This window comes from Schistocerca serialis, chromosome 6, assembly GCF_023864345.2.
Source record: "Schistocerca serialis cubense isolate TAMUIC-IGC-003099 chromosome 6, iqSchSeri2.2, whole genome shotgun sequence".
Taxonomy (NCBI): domain Eukaryota; kingdom Metazoa; phylum Arthropoda; class Insecta; order Orthoptera; family Acrididae; genus Schistocerca; species Schistocerca serialis.
Genome location: NC_064643.1, coordinates 496,144,100 through 496,169,690, shown reverse-complemented (window position 1 = coordinate 496,169,690; position 25,591 = coordinate 496,144,100). Strand labels below are relative to the sequence as shown.

The following is a 25,591-nucleotide window of genomic DNA, read 5'->3' as shown; positions in this document are numbered from 1 at the left end:
GTGACAGAAAGTCTAATGCAGAGGCCATTCTTTGAGTTTTGTGGTGGTCGGTAAGAATTTTGGGCACCCATCGTGCACAGAACTTATGGTAACCCAATCTTGCTGTCACTATCTCGTACAAGAGAGTCTTAGAAATCTGTGGAAAACCAGTAGACAACTCTGACATTGAGAAACGTCGATTTTCACGAACTTTTGCATCAACTGTCTGAACGAGTTCGTCAGTCACCAATGATGGTCTACCACTCCTCTCTTCATCATGAACGTTTTCTCGTCCACTTTTAAATAAACGTACCCATTCACGGACAACTCCTTCACTCATAACTCTTGGTCCGTACACGGCACAAAGCTCATGATGAATAGCTGCTGCAGAATATCCTTTGGCTGTAAAAAACCTTATGACAGCACGCACTTCACATTTGGCGGGGTTTTCTATTGCAGTACACATTTCAAACTGCCACAAAAACTAAACTAGCGCAGGTACGACGTTCACTCGACCACGGCTTGATGCCGACTGACCTGTTGAGTGCGTGAACGCACAGATGGCATCGCTACTCCCCCCACAACCCGCACTGTGACCAATCGGAGGTTACTTTCTGAACCGCCCTCGTATTTATTCCTTAATGAAATTTGTCATTAAAAATATATCACTTTTTCAAACCAACAGCTCAATTCATGGAAGCAATACTAGAAATAAGAATAATTTTCAAAAGGATTTAAAGTCACTTAGTCTTGTACAAAAAGGTGTGCATTATTCAGGAACACACATTTTCAATAACTTGCCAGCAGCCATAAAAAGCTTAACAACCAATGAAATTCAGTTTAAGAGAAGCCTAAAGGATTTATTGGTGGCCAACTCCTTCTACTCCATTGATGAATTTCTTAGTAAAACCAATTGATTTGTATATAAGTACAACATAACTTCTGCACAATTTCAGTGCAGTAATGTGTTCATTGAAAATTTGTGTGTGTGTGTGTGTGTGTGTGTGTGTGTGTGTGTGTGTGTGTAAGTATAATCTAACTTCTGCACCATTTCAGTGCGGTAATGTGTTCATTGTAAATAAGTATTACAGTAGTTGTATTACATGTTTATTACCTTATAAATAAATAAAAAACTTTTTTATTTTAAATTCAGTGCATTAGTATTTGTAAAATGACTCTTAGTGTTCATTAAAAAATGACGATCATTCCACTTGGGACCTGTGGAATGGTACATTAGCTTATTTGGTTTAGTTGTAAATATTTGTCATGTATTGTTGTTTTTCTGACATGTTCCACATCCTGGAGGACCTCCTCACTACGGATCAATTGGAATGAAAGTAAATTTAATCTAATATAATCTAATCTTGGCAGTGTACCAAATTTCACCAGGATAGCTTCTAGAAGTTAATGCAATAAGCTATACTATAATCTAATATAATATACTATTGTATTGGTTATTGTATACTCTATGTAGTTACACACAATTAACCACAGCACACAATAATATGTTTAACTACAGACAACTTTTAAATGCTAATATCCTCCTCAGGCATCTCAAAGAATTCTTTAATGTCATAGAATGAATGATCTGACAGCTAGCTGTACCACTTAATTTAAAAAATATATATCCATAGACTGAACATGAATTGGCAGTTTATTGAACATTTTGAGTTGGTTAACTTTGTGGGAATTTCCTGTTCTGTGGCATGGTATGTCTGAATTGCCCTTAACTCTGGCGTTGTGTTCATGTATTTCCCCTCTGGCAATAAATTCTGTAATATTGTTTTGTTATAGAGTACAGACACATAGATGTATAAATTTATAATTGTGAATATTCTTAGTCTCAAAAAAAGAGGACGACAGTTCTCCCTATGACCTCTTTTTCATATTATGTGTAAGACTTTTTTTTGTAATTTCAAGATGTTCTTGATGTGAGGGGAGTGCCCCCATATAATCAGACCACATGAAATATGTGACTGGAATAGCTCAAAGTATGTCACCCTAAGGTACTCTAAGCACACTACCCCCCTTAGTTTCAAGATAAGGTATGCCACCCGAGATATTTTTTCACATACATGATTGACATGTTCCTCTCAATAGAGTTTAGAGTCAATGTGAATACCTAAGAGCTTTACCAACTTATTGCTTACTTCATTTGATGTTCCAATTTAAAGTTGTTGGGCTTTATCAAGGTTGCATAGGAGCTTATTGGCTGCAGACCAGTCCAGGGCCTTATCAGTTGTTTCTTTTGTTAGTTTATTCAGATCTGAAATGTTCTGATGTGAGGTAAGTAGTGTTGTATCGTCAGCATAACACACGACGGGGTGGGCTATATTTTTAGGTAAATCATTAAATAGCTACAATGAAGATGAAGGGTCCAAGGATAGACCCTTGTGGTACATCTGTGCCGATTTCCATTACGCAAGAGTTTATATTTCTGACTGAAACGAATTGTTTTCAGTTACTTAAATAAGAATTTATCACAGCTAAAGTGCTCCCTCTCACCCTATAAAATTCTAGTTTCCCCAGTAGTATGTCAACAGGAATGCAATTGAAAGCTTTGCTTGGGTCACATAATACCAGTGATACCATGTTATTGTTTTCAAAACTGTTTAAGGTTTGGTCAGTGATTTCCAAGATGGCCCCTGTTGTGTTTTTCCCTTTACAAAAACCAAACTGATTGCTACATAGGATATTGTGTTTTTCAAAGAAGCTGCTTATTTGTGCATGTATCAGTGCCTCAAATATCTTTGAGAATATTGGAACAATGGAGACTGGTCTGTAGTTTCGGGGAAGATGTTTGTCCTCTTTTTTAAAAACTGGGTCAACTTTTGATACCATAAGTACACCTGGAAAAACTCCAAATTCTACACATTTATTAAAAATGAGGGAAGGGTAAACTGACTTTTGCACAAGTGACACTTTCTAAATCCATGCTGATGTATAGACAGAAGCATCTCTGTTTAAAGGAAATTCAGTATATTTGAGTGTAGAATGTGCTCAAGAATTTCTAACTTCTATCTGCTGGTAACCTGTTAAAGACCTATGTACTGGAATATAAAACTCCACCTTGGTTCCTTGACAAGACTGTTAGACTATATGGAGAGTAATTTTACTTCTAGCATTGTTGTTGTGAATTCCAGAGTTCATCCTAAATCCACTTTTGTTGTTGACCATAAATAGCTTTAGGGAGTAAATGTACTGGCATATGAATGTAAGAATTTCAAACTTCCTGAGATTCTTCTGCATGATATTCAGTTACCAACTTTACACAATATTCTTACCACATTTTTCTGTAGAATGAATACTTTTCTGATGTTAGCTGTACTGCCCCAGAAGATTATTCATACTTGCCACATTACTAGCGAAGGGCAGTAGTGACCATTTTTCCTTTAAAAATAATTATTTATTGAAGTTGCATACTCGCATAAATTGTTCCACTGGCTAAATCATTTTCAACATATCAGTCATTTTCAATAGCCTGTGAGTAATTCTTGGCCTGAGGTTATGTCAAACATGTCAAGAGTGACCTTTTGTCTGAGGCTCTTACCAGTGGACTGACTAACATGAGTGTATTGGTGTGAGACCCATACAAATTGAGACTCTCAACATATTTTGATACAGCCTTAGGTCAGGAATTCTAATTGGGCTATTGAAAATTACTGACAAGTTGAAGACAGTGTAGTCATAAAATATTTTATACAAATATTTGACTTCAATACATCTTATTGATAGGAAACTGTACCATGTGATATTTTGAGCAAACATGTGCAAATTGTGACAGCAATTCTAGCCATGCAATGAGATTTCTAAGTGCAAAGATGTAGAAATGAGGTATTTGGGCAATTTACCCACACTTTCATTATCTAAGTAATTTTAATAGTTTTGAATTTCATAAAATTAGTGTATGTAGGGTTAAGGATTTATGCTCCTTGCTGTTTTTGGGCACTATATCAGTGTAATTACATCATTAGAAAATATCACAATTTTTTGTGTCTTCAATAGTTCTAGATAAATCATTTATGAAAATCATGAACAGGAGCAGGTAGGATACCATATTTAATGTTTCCCAACTCTCTGTTTAATTTTATCTCTATAGGATGTGTGAGTCTATCTACATAAGAGAAATTCCTTTATTGCCATAGCATTTGAGTTTCTCCAACAGAACTATATGATCTACATAACCAAAGATTATGAAGGAACAGTTTGTTAGTGGCACAAATGTATGAGTTTCTTGCCAAAGTTTCTGATTGCTGATGTGTCAAAAATAAATGATGAAACATGAATGGTATAAATAAACATTGGCAGTCTGGCCTCAGTGGCCAGAGACAGTGGTCATGATTGTATGAGTTGTGCTGGTGAGAACATGTGTTTGTTACTTACTTTAGAAGAAGTCCATTTAGCTGAAAGCTCAGTTGTAGAACTGTCTTTTCGTTATGCCTGTCTGAAACTCAGTGTTTCCTCTACATGGTGAGTAGCAAGCAGTCCATCCTTTCCATAATATTGTCATCACCATTTTTGTGTGCATGACAGAAAAATGCCTAAGTCTAAACATATTGTAGATGAACTGGATTGAAACAAGTGTAGTTTGTTTGACAGTTACTGTTTAGAGAAGACAGAAATATCTACTACTTTCTGTTTCCACATGAAGCTTTCTTTTATGAACGTTCCAGCTGTTAAAAGTGTATGATAAATGAGAGTTATTCCCAACTCCATACAGTGGCAGCTCTTTAGCATGTACAGTTATTCACCAAATAACCAACCATGTGTTTATATTGACTTGAAAACAATGGCATCTGAAACTGGATAGTAGAGTAAAACTTTTAAATTGTTTATTTTGAGCTTTAAATTGTTTTCCTCCTTTCACAGATGTACAAATAATTATAGTTACTCATTTTTTAGTATTTTCTCTTGTACTTCGTCAGTTCTTTATATTTGTAGGTTGCTCCTGAATTAACAGCACTAACAACAGCAGTTATGAAAATGCTTGAACATTTTGGATGGACATATATAAGTGTTGTGTATTCTGAAGCAAAAGAAGAGTATGAATTTATGTTTCAACACCTTCAGAAAACTGCAGCTCAGTCTGGAGTGTGTTTTGCTCTTGAAGAAGGCTTAAAAACTACAGAGGTATGTCTCAACTACTGTGTAAGGTGCATCTCACCTATTCTATTTAAGCAATTCCCTACTTCATATACAGCTTCAATTATTGCTTTCAGCGCAGGCATCTACTTAATGCTGATTGATTTGCCAAACATCTTGTCATTATCAGGTGAACAGATTAAGTCTGGATGTAGCTGTGTTCTGAATCTTTGCTGCCAAGTAGTTAATGTATCCAGCTATTGTAGCATATTGTAAAACTGTAACAGTATTATGAAAGTGTGGCTTCAGCTGCCAGAATTGCAGTCACGTGTGTGTATGAGTTGCATTTGCATCACTGTGTGTGTGTGTGTGTGTGTGTGTGTGTGTGTGTGTGTGTGTATGTGTGTGGTCTATTTTTGACAAAGGCCTTGTTCGCCAAAAGCTTATTTTGTGGCAGTCTTTTTGTTGTGCCTATCTATGACTCAGCATCTCCACTAATGGTGAGTTGCAACTATCGTTTTCATAATATTGTTACATTCCATCCTGGATTTTCTGTCCAAATGGTTCAAATGGCTCTCAGCACTATGGGACTTAACTTCTGAGGTCATCAGTCCCCTAGAACTTAGAACTACTTAAACCTAACTAACCTAAGGACAGCACACACATCCATGCCCAAGGCAGGATTCGAACCTGCAACCGTAGCGGTCGCGCGGTTCCAGACTGTAGCATCTAGAACCGCTCGGCCACCCTGGCCGGCGATTTTTTGTTATTTGATAATGTAAGACTGTCAGCTTCTGCATTTAAAATGATAAATAATACAGTGAAACAAAAAATCGAAATTTCGGAAGATGTTATTTCCATTGTAGCTATTAATATGAAAAGTGAAGCTATATGAAGTGAAATACAAGCCATTAATTCATCAGGCTACTGAAAAGTATAAGAGATATAGGAAAAAACACAATTTTCTTTCATCTGGTTACAGTTTTACAATAGTGTCTTCTGTTTTTAGTTTGCATGTTCTTCTATCTTATCTGAGATTTGTTCTTTGTGACCTGTGGTCTCTAGACTTCACTTTTTCTTTTCTTCTCACATGCTGTTCTGATTCCTTTCTTCTGATTGCCACCTCTCAGTGTTTTGGCCAATGTTTTCTCCCACAATATCCTTGTCCTTCACAATCAGAGTGTCACTCATTACCATAGATTTTCTATCTTCACAATACTTTTCATATTTACACGCAACCATTATTTGCTCTGATCAACATGCATTTTTCTTTATTTTGAATAGTATTGGAAATTGCTCAGCTGCACATACAAACTGGAATCAGTATTTAGTGTCACTTCTTACAGTGCTGTATCCTACACTGTTCTAACAAATGCATAATTCTTTTTGTGATAAATCCCACATCATCCTTTTTGAACTACTCTTGTAGTTAAAAAGTAATTATTAACTGTACTTTCACACTATTATCTAATTGCTGTTTGTGCTATGAACACTTTTTCTTCTGTCCCTGGCTCAATTCTCTCAGGAAGTTTTCAGCATATGAGACAGTTTCAGCTCAATGCACTAAGGTCCTCAGAACTGACTGTTTCTGTGCTGGGTGATGGAAGCTGGTGGCATGCAGATACCGATCCGTGTGGTTGGGCTTGCAGTAAATACTATGACGTAGAGACCCATTGGGTTTACGGTGGACAAGCACGTCCAAGAATGGCAGGCAACCCTCCTTCTCTACTTCCATTGTGAAGTTGATGTGGTCGTGGATGCTGTTCAGGTGTTCCAGGAACTCGTCTAACTTTTCTTGTCCATGTGGCGAAATGATGAAGGTATCGTCGACGTAGCGATAAAAACAGCTCAGCTTTGCAGGAGCCATGTGCAAGGTGATGTCTTCATTGAAACTCTGTGAGCAAGACTGTTATTCACAACCTTCTCTGCTAATCATTGGAATGAACCAAATAGGACCTGGGAGCACAGGCAACAGGAACTGTTTGTTCTAGCATGTGCCACAATCTATAGTGGTTGCCAAAATAGCCTCTTCAAAATGTTGAATGAGGCCCCAAGGTATATGCACTGAGTGCACCTGATGTTCCTTCTCAGCCCTAGATACCATTTCCATTAGGGACACCATATTTCACTGTATGTTCAAACCACTGATGATAATAGACATTTGCATTTATTGCCTTTTGACACAGGACACAGCAGATTTCCCAACCGGCCAAGTTAGTATCATTGGCTGAGTTTTAGTTTCAGTAGAAGGTAGCACCTCAGACTTGTCAGTAAAGGGGTTGGATGTAACATCTTGAGCTCCCTGGTCCCTGTCTCCCTTGTACATCCTTAATGCACCATTGACATGGCATTCATAGTCAAGTGGACAAGTATTGATGGATCCTTTATTTCCTGCAGAATAGTACCTTTGATATCACTGGTACATAACACTCAGAGCCTTCATAACACATCCATTGGTGACAGCTTGTAATTGCTTGACAGTGGTTAGAGCAATTTCCAGCTGCTTACAAATAGTAACCAACTCATCCCCTGCCAAAGAACACCAGACACAGAGGGTTGCATTATGCTTGATGTAGTATTTCACTGAACAGTAAACAAAAAACTTATGCCTGATACAATATGTTACAGTACAGTAAACAAATAGCTTTAAACTAAACTTGCTGATTCTCTTTTAATCTAAGTGTCTCATATGCTACAATTACATCACCAATAGCCTTTTAGAACTAAAGGGATTTACAGCCAAAATGGGATATCTGTTATGACAACAGAAAACTTGGTAATAGTTTTACTGTTTCTCTGAAATGTCTTTCAGGTTGTAGTCACTAACAAATTTCACAACAGTGTTAATTTATGATAATGCAAACAATATGTCCTTTTGTTTACAGAGAAAACTAATGTGACATGATTTTACTTATTTACTGTAACTGCAAATCACAAACGCTGATTTACTATGAAACAGATCATGCAAAATGCTTGTATCTTATGAAAATCTTTGCAAACATCTGAAAATTCTGAAAAATATACCTTTTTTTGCTCTGTAAACCTCTTAACTGGGATTGTGTGTATATTCTTCACTGAAATTGCTTATTTCATTGTGCCCTGCAGACCACTTGACCTTTGATAACATAGATATAGCCACATAGATATAGCCACAGGGGATGGAAAACTGGTTAGTAATTGGTAAAATGATGCTGCAGTTGGTAAATTAGAACACAGTATAGAAATTGAATAAATATGAAGGAAACGATTTTATTATGATCTATTCCTACCAGGAATGATACTATCATCCACCAAGTTTTGCTTGTAGATTACTACAGTTAATATTCTCCAGTCTATTTAATGAATCTAATGTGAAAATAATGATTTTATGTAGAAAGAAATAATCACCCCAACAACACATATTTATTTAGTTAGCACCTCATTATTCTTTCAGCTGTGTTGTGTGCTGATTGTGATATTGGGCAGGTCCATTGTTTGGATTAGATTTGAGATATACTACATAAAAGCATCATCCATCAAACATAAATCCTAGCTCATTCTGCTTAAAATCACATGTGTAAATGTGAAATGTACGTAAAGGCATATTTTCAAAAGTTACCCATAAAAAATAATTACTAAAATGAGTATGTAGCAGCTGGAGACAGTTCACTGCCAGTAACTTAAACAGTGTCAGTATGCTCACATAAAATGTCTACTTAATAGTGTCAACAGTAATACAAAAAGGATAGATGGATACTCACCATATACAGGAGACATTGAGTCACAGACAAACACAACAGAAAGACTGCTAAGTATTTTAGTTTTTGGCCAAAAAGGCTTCTTCTGAAGTAGAACACACACACATCCACATGAGTACAACCAACATACACATGATGACACTCAGTTTGGTGTGTGTGTGTGTGTGTGTGTGTGTGTGTGTGTGTGTGTGTGTGTTCTACTTTAGAAGAAGGCCTTTTGTTCAAAAGCTAAAATATATAGTAGCCTTTTTGCTGTGCCTGTCTGTAACTCAGTGTCTCCTTTTTGTGGCTCCTTTATAAAGTGAGTAACAATCTATACTTTTCATAATATTGTTGTTATTTCATCCTGGGCTTTCCATTGTTTTTTTAGTTTTACTTAATAATGTAGAAAGAGACATTATTTATGAAGAAAACTTGCTGAGCAGACTTAATGATTTATTAACTACTTTTTTCACAAGAGCTTGAAAGAGGGACATGACTAACCTAAAATTTAGGTTGCAATTACTTGAAAGGGACCAGACTGATGTTAGCAAAATTATTTTGTGATAAACTTTCTGCTGACTACTTATACTGTATGTCAATTATTAACATTTAAAATAATTACAGTAATGGAAAATTCAGCTTGATATGATGAAATGTAAATATTTATATGGGGATGTATCATTATTCAGCAAACAGAGAATTCAGTGAGCAGCAGACAGGCACGTTTACAAGGATTATCTTTTGAATGATATAATTCTTCAGATAACTGACAACTCTCTCTTCAGTATTTCCATGCTATAGCCTGAGTAAGGCCACAGTGGCAGGAAATTGTGTGTGTGTGTGTGTGTGTGTGTGTGTGTGTGTGTGTGTGTGTGATGAGAGAGAGAGGAGGGGGGGGGGGGGGGGGGGGGGGAGCAGCAGAGGGGGAAGAATAGTGGGCTGTAAGTGTGTTAGATCTCTCTGAGAGATTCAACTCATAACTATCTATTAGATAGGAAACACTTCCAAATATTCTAAAAAATTGTATTTATTTGATCACAGACCACCTTTTGGTTTCTTAGCCCATCATCACACAGAATGTGATGTTGGCCTAAGAGGCAGAAAGCTGGTCCATGGTGAAATAAATATAATTTTGCAGAATTTTGTTCATGTTATAATTACATTGTTGTATGTGGTAATCTGCTGTTTCCTGTATTCTTTGATAAGTTAACAACATCCCAGATATTGCTTCCTGTTGCAGTTCCTTTACATTTTTCTCTAATTCCGTTGTGTGCCTCTACGCTCATCCTTTTGCCTGTTTGTTTGTGTTTCCATCCCGAAGGACTCACTAATCTTTCATTGCCATCTACTTTCATTAGACCAACAGTTGTGTTCCAACTTCATTAATAATCGTTCATCTTCTGCCAGTGGACTGTTTCAGTCTACTTTCTGTTGGTGTCATTTATTTTTTCACTGCATGCCTAACCTGACATCTTTTTCCTTCTATACCTGATTTTGTACACAAACCTCTATTTTAACAGTGTAAGACAGGGACTCATTTACGTACAGCAAAAATATAAGTGCTTCCAAAGTTGAACCCTGTGGAATATCAGTTGAAATTTGTCTCAGTCAAACGATACATGATGAAAGCTGTGTGTACTATCTGACATAATCATTTGCTTTCTGTTAACTGAATAGGAAGTAAACCACTTACTCATTGTACCTTGAAGGCCATGAACCTTAAGTTTATCTAAAAGACTGTTGTGATTTGCAGTGTCAAATGCCTTAAACAGATCAAAAAATTCCCAGTAGGTATTACCATAGCATGGAAACTAATCCTTGGATCTGAAGACTACTCAAATCCTTATACGTACAGTGCCTGCTATGTGTTATAGCAATTGGTAAGGAAGTTTAAAAATATCCTCAATAGCAAGCAGTTTAATTTACATATAATTACATTTATCAACAAGTACATTTTGTCAACATGACACTTGTGCGAGACAATTATTTATATTATGATATTATATTAGTTCATTATCATAATACTGAAATTTACCTGCAGTGCTCCAAATTAAAAATTGAACATTCAAAAAACAACATTTCATATATTTTATTATTATTTCACAGAACATGACTGAAGTGTCCAACTTGGTGAGGCTCCTTGTGGAATCACGTGCATCTGGTGCCAGAGGTGTCCTACTGCTCCTCTCTCCAAATGACCTGCAATTATTAATGCAAAGTGTTGGACAAGCCCTGGGACATGGAACACTTAGACGAGAAGACCTTTTTTGGCTTGTTGTTAATGTTGACGGAGAAGCACAACACATTCTAGAACAATACAGAAATTTTCTTAGTGGAGTCCTGACATTTGGGTAGATTCCTTTCCATATTCTTTAAATTATTTTATTTAGTAAATTTTATACACTACTATAGTATTACGTAATAAGCATATGAAGGAATATGTACTATGACCTTTTTCTTCTACCTACCTGTTAATTTAATGACATCAGTAATGGAGCCCTTTAAATTTAATGCAACTACGTGCCTGCTAAACATGAGAAGGCATGAATCATTTCATTTTTTCTGATAATATCTGGTAAAAAAAAGAAAAGAATGTTTTGCACTACAATTCCTGTCACAACAAAATTTGATGAGATTATCAGCCAACATTATGTGCACAGATTCTTTCCACATGTAACTCATATGTATGATAATAATGGTTTATTTGGATAATATAAAGAGTACTTGACATACATGTAGTAGACAGGAGTGTTGTTCCCACATTAACATATCATCCTTAATGGATCTAAGGAGAGTCAAAGTCTTGCCAGTATGTTGTCATAAGCATGTTAAATAACACCTCAGTGTTCTAATAGAAAACATCAACCTATACACATGGAATAATGAATATTTCACTGTGCTATTGCCATTTTGTGTGATGACTCATGTTGGACTCTCCTTTTCTATTTCCCAAAATTGAATGGGATTCATGTGCTAAAGTGTTACCCACTTCTATTCTGATTTTTCTTCTTCTTTTCAGTCCACAGAAGAGACCAGTAAGAGAATTTCTGCAACATTTGTGGCAACTGCAACTAGGAAGCAGAAGATCTGAAAAGAATCCATGGCTCCATAAATATTATCAGAAGGTAATTTTTGGTAGCCTGCACTAGCAGCTATTACTGAAAGTCATACATGGGGTTATTAAAATAATGGAAATGCCTGTGTGTAAGAGCACAGCATTTTTGTGAGCTAGAAACAATGATAATTGAGTTTCTCAAAAGTTTGTTCTTTTCTGCAGTGGAGGAGGGCAATGGAGTGAAATCTACACAACTTGAATGGCATTTTTTTATTATTATTATGCAGATCATTTTCACAAGAACTCACTACAATTTAAACATACCATAGATTTACAAATAAGATATATTTTCTTTACAAAAATGTAGTCACACGATGACTAAATGATTTTTTTTTATCTTAACCTACAACAAACTTTGATAAATATATCCCAACCACATACTGGTACATACTCATAAATTAATCTAAGGAGTAGAAGGAGTGTCAAGTAGCAATTATTTATATTTATTTTTAAAACTTTATTTATCTTTTAGCACTTTTACTTTACAAGGTAAGTGATTAAATAAATTTTTAGGCACATTCTTTGTTCCTTTCTGTCCAAGAGTAAGGTTAACTTGTTGCTGTTATAGTCTTCAGATCAGAGACTGGTTTGATGCAGCTCTTGCTATTCTGTGCTGTGCAAACCTCTTCATCCTCGAATATCAATAACTGCTACAAACTACATCCATTTGAACCTACATACTATATTCATCCCTTCATCTCCCTCTTCTGTTTTTACTCCCCACACTTCCCTCCTCTTCCAAACTGACTATCCCTTCATACCTCAGGATGTGTCCAGTCAACAGTCCCTTCATTTAGTCAATCTGTACCATCAATTTCCTTATTTCCTAATTCGATTCAGTACCTCCACATTAGTTACTTAATATACCCATCTAATCTTTAGCATTCTTCTATAGCACCACATTTCAAAAGCTTCTATTCACTTTGTATGTGAACTGCTTATCAGCCTCATTTCACTTGTGTAGAAGGCTACACTCCAGACAAATTTCTTCATAAAAAACTTCCTGGCATTTAAATATTAAAAGCTAACAAATTCCCCCTTTTCAGTCATGTTTTTTGTCTTATTGTCTGTCTGCATTTTGTGCTCTCTCTACTTCAGCTCTTATCAGTTATTCTGCTGCCTAGATAGCAAAACTCATCTGCTAATTTTAGTGTTTCATTTCTTGATCTAATTCTTTCACCACCTGGTTTAATTTGGCTACATTCCATAACCCTTGTTTCACTTTTATTGATCTCACATATCAAAACCCATTGTTCCTAACGGACTTATCACTGATGTCAGCCAGGTAGAAGTGGGCATGACCTTACAGCAAAAAATACACAGATCTTTGGAACTCCTGTAATTTTGTCTAGGCAGCTTTGAGACGTGCGCACTAGATGCAGTGCTGTAGGTATGGAGCTGTTTGCTATGTACCAAGCTGTCAAACATTTCCATCACAATTTGGAGACCACCGATCATTTGCTTCTATTTTAAAGTGAACAACTGAACTTGTTTTTTATTTTTATTTATTTATTTATTTTTTTCGATGTCAATGCTTCCATGCTGAATTTATGGCCTAGTTTACTACAGATGTGCACTACATTGAGGGCCACTACAACACTGTGGCAGACTGCCTTTCCAGGAATATAATCAGTGTAGTCATGGTGAACTGGCCTAAAATTTCAGGGGACCAGCTGGTGGATGCATTTATACATCAGTTTCTCCGTGATGGCGCATCTTCATTATTTCAGTTGACCCATCTTCCAGTGGATGGATCTGGAAGTGATATGTGGTGTAACTGCAGTAGCAGCTGTCTAAGGCCTTTAATCCTATAGAAATATTGCCATGAGTCTTTAATGCCATTCACGACTTGTCTCACCCTGGCATCAGAACCACAGCAAAACTTGTGTCAAATAAGTTGGTCTGGCTTGATGTTAATAAAGACAGCTGCATGTGAGCACATTTCTGTGTTTGTGACAGAAAAACAAAGTTTCACAGAATGTGCACACAACTATTCAGGATTTTCCTCTCCCTGACAACATGTTTTACACACATCTATTTGGATCTCATTGGCCCGTTACCCTGTATGATGGTCACAGTTACCTACTTACTATCGTTGATTGTTATACCAGATGGCCAGAGGCTGTACCACCTGCAGATATCACGGCTGAATCCATTGCGAAGGCGTTTGTGGCCACCTATTTTTCTTCTCATAGAATTTCTCTTACAATCCCCAAGGACCACAGCCATCAGTTTCAGGGTTGTCTGTTCAGGGGTCTACTTAACCTTTGCAAAATTCAAGCCAATAATGGCATGGTGTAGTGCATGCACTGCTCTGTGAAATCTATTTCTATGTGCCACAAAGAAGGTCATTTAATTCATTGACAAGGGCTTTCCTAAGCATACGGATGACCATAAAGTACGATTTGTATTGATTGCCAGTGCAGTTGGTATTCAGTGAACAGCTGCTTGTGCCTAGAAACTTTATCACACCAACACTGCCTATAGCTCAGCTGTCCTACGATCAAGCAGGTTCTCTACAAAAACTTGAGTTGCTCATACAAGAACTTCAGCCACATAACCCACAGCACCAACAACAGTGTCAGCCTTTCAGTTTCAAATATTTGAAAATCACAATGTATGTTTGGCAGTATGAAGACACTGTATGTCAGCCTCTTACTCCTCCAAATTCCACCCCTTTGCAGTAATATCAAGATGAATTAATACCATCATCATCCACAAAGATGGCACATATGAAATTGTGTCCATTGAGGGACTTAAACCTCCTTTTCTTGACATTTTGGCAAACTAGTGTGAGAGCAGTTCTCTGGCATTGGCATCAACACAACAACAACTTGCAGCAGCCACACCTCCCTCTGCTCTATACCTCGCATCACCCATGAAGGGACAGTCATACTTACCTAATCCCCACCCTCTCCCCCTGCCCCTCGTACTTCTCCTGTGATAATTTGTGCAGGCAGACTGATCACACGCCTATCATGTGGACTGACAGCAGTGGGGAAATGTCACACAACTAACCAAGATTTCTGCTAGTATTTCTGCACTGTCTACCCTTCACTCATTCTAAAATAGCCCAGCCATGTCCCCACTCCAGCCGTGTGCCACAGGCACGTGTTGGTCACCTCCCTCAAAAGTCCAAGTGGATTTTTCTGGAAACTTTTTTACAGAAGGGAAAAAGCTGCCATATTCCTCCCTCAGGTAAGACTGACCCAAGAATAACTTTTTAACTATACATCCAATTTTAACTGTAAATGCTAGTAGGGAGTAAATGGACTGGCATTATAAATGAAAGAATCCTAAGGTTTCTGAAGGTAATAGCCAAGGATTGTATGGACATGTTTGGTGGGCTCTTGTCTTTTACAACTTACATGATCCTTAACAAGGATTACAAATTCCTTGATGATTGTGCCACAATTCACACCACTTCAAGCGTAGCCTTATGAACTTATTGATGAATTTCAGAAACTCCTCTGATGTGCACACTAATGAAACTTGAACATTTTCCATTATCTGTGTCCAGTTTTAGAATGGATAATCTGGCAAAAATTTCTTCACTTGTCACTGCTGATGAAACTGAATATTGCACTACATTATGAATGGTAAAACATATGTATTTGAGTTGCACACATCCATTCTGTGAGATACAGTAGCTGCAGTGCTAGTATAAAGTAGTTGACGAGAACAATTTAGCTGTGTTTGTGGATGCTTTCTGTACTAGTTTTTTTCGAGAAAAAGGCATTGTCTCAAAGATTAACAGTGTTTTCAGTCTTGTTTGTACGCATTGACAATTCATCCCTAGCCTGGAGATTGAATTGTTAACTTTACTGCATCCATGATTTACATTCCACAAAGTACTTTCCAGTACCGTATTTAAATAAACCGTTTACAGTGCGTTTAATTCAGATGTTAACCATTGTTTCTCATCACTTTTGTTTGAATTTATCCTCACCTATCTTGACTGATAACTACATTTAGGGGGCTATTCAAGAATTTCTTGTGTGAGATATCTGCCTGGTCAACTTCTTCCAAGAACTCTTCCTATATATCTTCTCTAAATTGTTTGACTAGAGTTATTGTTTATTATTATGTTCAAAATTTATGCCATTTATAATTGATTTAAGGTATAGTTTATTTTTATCTACAAACAATTTTTTTGGCAATTTTGCTTGAATAGTTGAGAATGTTACTGTTGAGATTAAGTTAAGGTGAATGAAAGCAACTTATGCACACTTAATAGGTCCTGGCTTACATGAAATAAACATACAGTTACTTATCCATCTGTTAAACAAAATATTTTGATACCCTCTACAATTGCCTTATAATCCTCAATATGTTTCTTATTGATGGACTGCACATACTTAGGAAAGCTAGGTTGCGTGTTTACAGTTCATTTTTCTACAGACTACGTATATGTTATGGTGACCATCAATAAAAGTGAAACAAGGGTAATGGAATGTAGTGAAATTAAACCAGGTGGTGAAAGAATTAGATTATGAAACGAGACACTAAAATTATTAGATGAGTTTTGCTATTTAGGCAGCAGAATAACTGATAAGGGCTGAAGTAGTTTTTGTATCTGTTTTTTCTTTGTATAGTGACTTGAACTTTCTCTATGCTTGGATATTAGGTATTGTTTCATTCTGCATTGAACTTGTGATCTATTTTTTAACTACAAAAATACTAACTAAAATTTAATTGTTTTTGTATTATTCAAATTGTATCAGTAATAAAATCATTTTAAGTGATAGGTGTCTTCCTAGCAATAATAAATATGTCAAAAGTTACTTATTATTTACTAATAGCATTCACTATGAAGTAAAAATGTATTTAATAAATCCAGTAATGAAAATATATTTTTTAGGTATCTCACTGTAATGATGCAAAATGTAAACATTTGGTTGAAGTAGGCAGCTACACTGACTTCAATGTGATACAAGCTGTGTATGCAATTGGGAAAGCATTTCAAAATATGGCAAATGACATGTGTTTTGTCATGTTTAATTCTACATGCATGGAAAATATAGAGAGGTAATATAAAAAAAACTACTTTAATTCATTCTTAGTAGTAGTTCCATTATTTTCTAAATGTGTCTTGCAGGAAGTAATCTTCAGTATGAAACAGCAGTCTGTAGTGATAAAAAGTTGCTTACCAGATGGAGACAAAAAAGCTGCACAAATACTAACTTTCAAAATGAGAGATTCCCTCTTCCAGAAAGAAGGGGAAACAGCTGAAGGAAAGGAAACAGTCCACTGACATATTAATTGTTCACTTTTAAGAAGACTCTCAGTGTTGTTGCTGATGAGAGTAGCTGCTTTGATAGAAGTTAAAAGACAATATGTGACTTCAGACCAATATTCACTTGTTTCTGGCCACTACAAATGTTAGCTTTCAATACTGTGTGTTAGTACATTGACACTGTTGTAGCCATATTGTTTCACATATCAACATTAGCCTGTGATTATGATCAAGTATAGATACCTGAAACTAATAACATAGCTTGCTACTTACTGTAAAGAAGACACGTCAAGTTGCAAGCAGGCACAATTAAAAGACACTCACATATAGCTTTTGGCCACAGTGAGTGAGAGACTACCAACAGATGCAGCATTAGGAGGTTGTGGGATGGGAAGGTGGGGGAACAAGGAACAAAAAAGAAAAAAAAGGAGAGGAATGGGGAAAGAAGGGAGGATGCTTTGGCATAGGACTGTAAATTGTGGGAGATGAGAATGGGGAGGAGATTAATTGTTTCTTTTTCTCCCACTTTCCTGTTCCACAACCTCCTTATGCTGTGCCTGTTGGCTGCACATTCCACCACACAGCTTCCTTCTCTCTCCCTACCCATACACACTATCTCTTCCCTGTCCCCTCCAGATTGCTACTTGCATCTCACATGATGTTGCATTCTGGCACAAGGTGCTGGAGTCGACAGTCGTGTGTGCGAGGTGTGCTTGCTTGTGTGTGTGTGTGTGTGTGTGTGTGTGTGTGTATGTGTGTGTGTGTGTGTGTGTGTGTGGGTGGTTGGGTGGGTTGGGGGGGGGGGGGGGGGGAGACGGGGAGCGGAAGTTGTGCGACTGTCCTTTCTATTGACAAAGGCTGTGGCTGATAGCTGTATGTGAGTGTCTTTTAATGATGATTGTCTGCAACTTGACATGTCTTCTTTAAGGTAAGTAGCATTCTACCTTTTCCTACACTGTTGATATTCCTACCTGGAGTTTCCACTGTTTGACTAATAACATAGCTTCATTTACGAGTATGTAGAACTACTGGGTACAGTGTCATCTGCTGGCTATGGCTGACTAGGTTGGCTGCACTGAGAAATTTGTCAGTAGTGCAGGATGCCATTTTACTTCTATTGAAATAGCTGCTCCTGTCACCCACTGCACCAAGAGTCTTCTTAGGGTGAGCAATTATTGGTCTTCGTCACCCCTTGTCTTCACATGTGCATTCTTCTCAACCTCAGATCTGACCTGCTTTTGGTTCCAACCTCCACCAAACTACTCTTCTTCCCTGTGTACAGAAAGAATTAATACTTCTGGAAGCTAGAGTGATTTTTTCTGGTTTTATATATTTATATCACAGTACATAGAATTTTGTCTCCTTATGGAAAGCACTGGCCAGACATTCTACTGGTGGACAAAAAATGAAACTGGCCCAGAAAATATTTGTAAGATTCACATGGTGTTGACTTATGTTAATGAACAAGAGAACTGCCCGTCACAAAAAAGTGATGGAAACTAAGATTTTGTTGCCCAGTTGCCTGCTGTCACATGTCTGTGAATTCACATCTCATGCATACTCTATGCTGGATACTTTGCTGTGTCATTACATCTGAGTGAACGAGAGGAGCAGATGTGTTTACTGACCAGTTGAATGCAACACAAAATGATGCTCACTTAGTGACAAAATGGGCTCTGTAGTGAATAAAAACTGTAACTACCCAAAAAGAGTTTGATTACCTGAAAACATTGCTGGAGTTAAGAAAGTGCCGGGAACAAAGTCCAACAAAATCTCAATGCTGTTTGTCTGTTCAACTAGGTATTAAAATATCATCATGTCAAAATATTGTCAAAAATGACCTGCATCTGTCCTCTTACAAATTCATTGTTGTGCATGAGCCTCTGGATGAACATTTGTATGTCCTGCCAGCAGTTTCTGAGTGTAGTGGAGTCAGGATTTTCAAATCATCAGTTTTTCATTTCTTCAGATGAGGTCTGGTCCAGACTGTAAGGATACGTGAACTCACGGAATGTGTACCATTATGCATTGAATTCGTCGAATATGTACCATTATGCATCAATAATTTGAAGACCACTCCATAATTTCAAGACTGGAGTTTGGTGCACAACGTTTGGTATTCACATCATAACACAATTCTTTCACCAAGCTATTAATGCTAACTGGTATGTCCAGAAACTATTTATTCCATACATGGATCAGCCCAAGGAAGATGAATGGCTGTAAGGATATTTTCAGCAAGACAGAGCAACAAAACACACTGCCTTGACAGCCTGGTCATGTGTGCATGAGGTGTGGTGTTCATTGAGGTGAGGACAGGCAAGAGAGCCAGTGAAGTCTCCTGGCCATCTTGATCACTTGATTTTTCTACCTGTAATTTTTACCTGTGGGGCAAATTGAAGGGTCATAACCTCCACAAAATGGAAGAACTACAGCAGAACATTGAAAGTGATATTGGTGCTGTCCCTAAGACATAGCTGCTACACATGTCTCACAGTCTGATTAATTGAATACAGTGAAGATTCAATATTAATGGTAGTCATCTCCGGCATCTTCTGTGATGTTCAGTTACAAGGATCAATCTTGCCTCAGTCTTATACTAAAAACTTTTCAGACCAGTTTTACTTTGCCCATCCTGAATCACCTTGTAAATTTACAGTTTTCTCTCAAGTTAATTTTCCTTTTCATACAGTGCTGCAGTCATAAAATCCCCCAAGGCCTAACATTAAGTAAAAGGCAGTAAGACAAACTGAAAAGATAAAAGAACAAAAAATGCTAGCAAAATTGCCTGATGCTAGTATATCATATTGATTTCTTTCACATTCTGTTACAGTGTTTCCTGTAGACCAACTGTCTGAAGCAACTTTGCCACTTAATTGTTAAATCTTTTTCCAAACCTTTCCTCTATTACACTGTATGAAAGATGATCTGCTTTTGTAAGTAAGCATTTGCATCATATTCACTTGGTGCCTATGTTGATGCTCATCTTGCATTCACTGTTGATACTTTTTCTTTTTGAGCAATATTTCTGAAACCAACTACAAGGAGGATTTTATATTTACTTTTGGTGTTTAATTTTAAATACCTTGTTATTTGTTGATTTGTGGTAAAATGCCAAACTAATGCAGAGATCTTGGATCAATCTCTCATCAATCCTATAATTTTTATCTGATACTTCTCGCTTCTTTCACCCCTGCCAATGTTTGTTAGCATAAAAAATGCTGAGTTGCACCATGGTTCAGAATCCATGTTAAACTGTCAGTCCCACTATTGCTGACTGGATACATCAGTTCAAAGGTCATCCTACCACCTCTAATAAGATCACGTCTAGTAAAGCACTGTGGTGTTCAAACCAACCTTCCAGTCATGATAGCACTACAGAATTGACATGGAAACCAGAAGTAGCACGTTTTTCTAAGGATAAGCACATATCTGACCAGTAGCAAAATTCCACTAAAAGATAAAACAATGAGAACCAATCATGAGTTCGTGACTATCCTAAAAGCAAATTCACTGTAGTTGTCTACGAAAGAACAGTTACAAACCTGGATAATGACTAATCTTCCTGCACTCTGTCTACGTCTATAGCTGTGATATGTGTACTGCTTTGAAATGCGTGGCTATGATACTTCTCATTGTACCACACATGAAGGTTTTTTCCTGTTCCATTTATGTATCGAGTGCAGCAAGTGTGATTGATTAAATACCTATGTGCACAATTATTTATTCTAAATTTGTCTTTGTGGTCTCTACAGGAGTGACACACAAAGGATTGCTGTATTTTCATTCTTTCTTTATCTGTCATTGTTCTAAGTCTTTATAAGTCATGCCCTGTCCTCCTACAGTCAAAAGACTATCCTTTTCAACAGTGTCTTTTGAATGCAAGTAATTTGTCTTTCTGGAATGTCATGGTAACCACATATAATGCGCAAAGTAGCTGCAGAAATTTAGAATGTTGGGTTGATTATCATGTGGTTCCTTTTATTTTTCATGAAGAATTTTTGTAGAAGACATACTAAGTTTAAAAGTTATTCTGAAAACAGAAATGTTTAGTAAAACTGTAATAGAAGTTGTTTTTCACAATTGCTAACACTGTCTTTTTCCTTATTGTCTGTATAATCTACCACAGTTTATCAGACGTCATCTGCTGCACTGTCATATCCTGAAAATACATTCAAATCATCCTGTTAATTCAAAATCCTATGAAATACTAAATCTTCACCATGATTCAAATCCTGGTTACAAAATGAGAAATATCTGCTAATATTCATTAACTGATTCTTGTTCATGATGTGAATGTTATGAATAAACATAAAATTGTCACGAATGATTACAGGATAGCAGTGACATTAGTGGTGAAACAAAGATTGGAGGGTGATCAGTAGCAACATACAAAAGTATCCAGGGAACTGTTGAAGTTACCCAACCCACCAGGTCATAAACCATCAGAAGACTTATGAATCAACATAATATATATGCTTTGTGAACTGTTCTTTATAAAATGCTTGTTGACAGAAGGGATACTGGAAACTTTCCACATTCTATGTGGTAAAAATGGTGACTGAAGGCTACAGTTGAAAGGGACTTGTCATAGTAAATGTCAGTGTATCCAAATACAGTCCATCTATCATATCAAATAACTTCCTGTCATCTCCAAAATTGAAGAAAAATGTAGGTGGTGGGCTTTTGCAGACAATGATGTAGTTCAATAGGCAATGATATAATTGTAAAGAGAGCAGGTACAACACTTCTGTGGCACGGGGATATGGCACAGAAAATGTAATGACTTCAGTAGTGATTATGTGCAAGAACACCTGATTGTATGTTCTACATATACCCCAAGTTAATAAGCATATTGGGCATAAGATGACCATATATCTACAAGTTTCTTCAGGTGTCCTGTATCAAGCTCAAGCCACTCATTTATGATTAGATCTCTTGTAGTTACCAAACTGCACAAATGTTCGTTGCTACATTTGACTCATTGTTTCAAAGTCCATGGCATGTCCAAAATCTGTCCTTATTCCTAGACCTCTCCAGTCCTTTTCCTTTACCCCTCTCCTTCCCTTTCAATCTTTCTGCTTGAAGAAGGAACCACCGACTCCAAAAGCTTAATTATAACCTTCTTTTATGTGTGTGTTCTGCCACTGCTTGATGAGTACACTTTTTCTCTATCTAACAGTTTAAAAATGTTTTATGTCCTTGACATCTTCACTTTTTGGAAAATTAAATAATGAAAAGTCCATGAGGGAATAACAATGATATTAGTCTGCAGATAGGCCACAGCGGCCAATAATAATGGCCGTGCAGGTGTTAGTTGTGCTTGTGTGAATGTGGATATGTTCTCTTTTTCCAAAGAAGGCCTTCTGGGTGAAGTTTAAATGCTTAGAGTCTTTTCAAGGTGCTTGTATACAACTCAGGCCTCTTCTTTTCGGAAAATAATTTATGTCAGCATGTTTATCATATTATGTCTCACAAAGGACACAGGTTTTCAAACTTTAAATTGTGGTGTTGTGCATAATGTACTAGAAGGTACATGGATGCATTTGCATTGTTAAAAAACAGAGTTAAATTCGTTGATCAACTAAAAACAGGTGAAAAATGTGTAATATCCAAGTCTAATATATATAAGGAAATACTTGTTTTCATTGATAACTATGGATCAAGACAGGTATTCTCATTAAAATTTTACGTCAATGTATTTCAGGTCACCATTGACTTTAAACCAATATCTCAGATCAACAACTTCTGAAAGAGCAGATGGTATTCATAGCAGCTTGTTTCAGTTCAATGAAAATGGAGGAGGAAATGTTCCTATTGAAATATTTAATCTTAAAAGAAGTATCCATGAATGGAGTCATACATCTGCTGATGTTCACTATGAAAGGGTGAGTAAACATTGAGTTTCAACTGGTGCACATGCAGTAACTTTTTAAATTGCATTTCTTTATTTTTGTGCAATCCTGGATACTTTTATTTGATCATAAATCTGTAGAATTAATTACAAAGTGATACCAACACTGTCTACAAAATAAATTAATGGAGATGAAAAAGCCTTATTCTACAACATAGTATGTTTATTGGTCCTCTCTTCCCTACAAAAGAAAGAACTATATGCCAGGTAAGTAATGGTAATGTGCACCTCCCCTCTCCCTCCCCCCTCCCCCCTGGTCCTCACACACACACACACACACACTCACACAAGCACAACTTGCACACACATCTGTACTCTCAGAGTGCTGAAACTACACTGTGAACGGCAGCACCAGTGCAAGATGGGAGTGGCGACTGGGTGGGGGTAAGGAGGAGGCTGGGGCAGGGAGGAGGAGGGATAGTACGATGGAAGTGACGGACAGTGAAATGTTGCAGTTTAGACGGAGGGTTGAAGAGAAAGTGCGGAGGGGGGAGGGGGCAAGTAGCAACTTTCCTTCTCTCGTATTGTTACAGTATCAGAAATGCTTTTGCAAACTTTTCAAGCAGATTTGGCACACAGGAAGAATTAAAAATGTCCATAAAAATATGACCTCAGTTTTAAGGTAGTAATGAAATGTCATTACACAAATTTCTCAAGACAGATACTGATAACAAATGTTCAAAATGACCTCCACTTGATTCCAACCATGCATTCACACCCCATCACACAGAATTTGTAAGTGGATTTAAATCATAATGATACAGTAAAGGAATGTGTGTGCTGGAATTATAGGTATTATACGGTAAATTCATTCATCTTCATTTTGCTGAGGCTCTATGTCCTCTATTTTGGATGGCATACACTAGTTACAACAATTATGCACACCTATAAATGGCATTCATCAGAATATACAGAGCTTATGCTACTGAAAACTAATTCCAATTACAAAGACACTTCACGTTCACTGAAATAGCTACTCACATATAAAATTACCATAAACACTGCTGCTCTACCATGCAGGACATAAAAACAAAACACTAGAATAGTTTCAGGTCTGTTAACAATAAGTCACTTGATATTCTCAGAGACACTGAATAATGTAACTCCACAGTCATGACCAGAAGGTCACCTGCAATGATCTATTAACAACACTGAGATTGTATACAGCTAGATAATCAACAGCGTCCAACTTACATATTACATGACATTTGCTTTGTTCATTATATTAACTTCAATTAAGGCTGTAAATATTGTCACCATCAAAATGTAGATTAACTCCACCAATAAGATCACTGCCTACATGACCGTATGTATTCAGACTTTGTTGACATAAAATGAACAAACAGAAAGCTGTTTATGCAACTGAGGTGAAACTGAAATTTGACACAGGCCTCACCTCATCCAACACCTAACGTGTTGTCTTTCACATTATAGTCTGTAGCTCCTACTAATAATATTTAGACTAGGCCCTACTGTGAAGCCACAAAAGCCATTTTACTAATATTTTCCCTTTTTATAATGTGGTGTTCTAATCACTTCATGCTAAATCTTAGAAAACATAATTTTTTGATGGTCAGTTTTTTCTTTCCCAGGCATCAAGGCCTGGGACAGGTCCACCTGCTTGTTGCTAAGAGGTGTCTCTCCCACAAACTGCATCTAACATTTAGTTCTTGTCAGATACCTTCAGACATTATGCTGCAAACCCCTTCCATGATATCTTGCTGTTCTTTGCCACTCATCCTACCCACTGCATAATGCTGATGCTTTCAGCCATCATGTACAATAGCAGTTTGATTCCAGCTCATAATCAAAATTGAAATATGTCATAATCCATAACGCAGTACACAATGTGTTTAGCATCAGTTGATCTGAAATAAAAGATCATACATCTACATGTTAAGTTCCAACCTTCTTTCTTATCTTAATCAACTATTGTGATTCCATAATGTCAGAACTTGGAAATGAGTAAAGTCAGTGAGATTACATATCACTACCACATCTCAGTGACAAGCTCATTGATTTGTACTGTGACAAATGGACAGGTAGGGGAGGACCAGTTACTAGCCATCATACTAATTCAACCTTAGTACTTTGAATTACTAGTGATCTTGTCATTTAAAAAAATTGGCTTGCACAGAAAAAAAACTCTATTGCAGAGACACTTCACCAATGTGTCGTGGAAGTTTGTGAAAACATTCAGCATCCAGCAGTCTTTGAATAGATGAGGCAGACCATGACCTGATAAGGGTATGCACGTGTTGAAACAAGCAGAGAAACGTGTTATGAGTCTCTGTCTTACGAAATTTGTAAATCATTTCTCACTGCTAATTTAAACATGAAAGATTTTCAGGCATTTCTTCTTATAATCTTGTTTTAGAGGGTTTTATGTATAAAAACTGTCCATAGCTTTCAGAAATACAACTTCTTCCTCAGGGAGGAATGAGAGTTTGGGAATGTTAGAGAGAAGGGCAGATCACTCAGACTCAGAGGTAGCCCATATATTGTGGGACAAATGGGAAGAAAGCTGAAGGGATAGACATCAGAGA

At 36.9% G+C, this 25,591-nt stretch overlaps 1 protein-coding gene across 1 annotated transcript in view; it reads left to right on the top strand.

Annotated features, from left to right (window-relative positions):
- LOC126484952 (uncharacterized) overlaps positions 1-25,591 on the top strand; it is a 91,576-nt gene that overhangs the window by 26,914 nt on the left and 39,071 nt on the right. The window contains exons 6-13 of the mRNA XM_050108553.1: positions 4,125-4,183; positions 4,700-4,771; positions 4,921-5,109; positions 5,158-5,301; positions 10,887-11,131; positions 11,800-11,905; positions 16,757-16,923; positions 22,839-23,019. Coding sequence (XP_049964510.1) covers positions 4,125-4,183; positions 4,700-4,771; positions 4,921-5,109; positions 5,158-5,301; positions 10,887-11,131; positions 11,800-11,905; positions 16,757-16,923; positions 22,839-23,019 — 1,163 coding nt within the window. The remainder of the gene's footprint in view (positions 1-4,124; positions 4,184-4,699; positions 4,772-4,920; positions 5,110-5,157; positions 5,302-10,886; positions 11,132-11,799; positions 11,906-16,756; positions 16,924-22,838; positions 23,020-25,591) is intronic.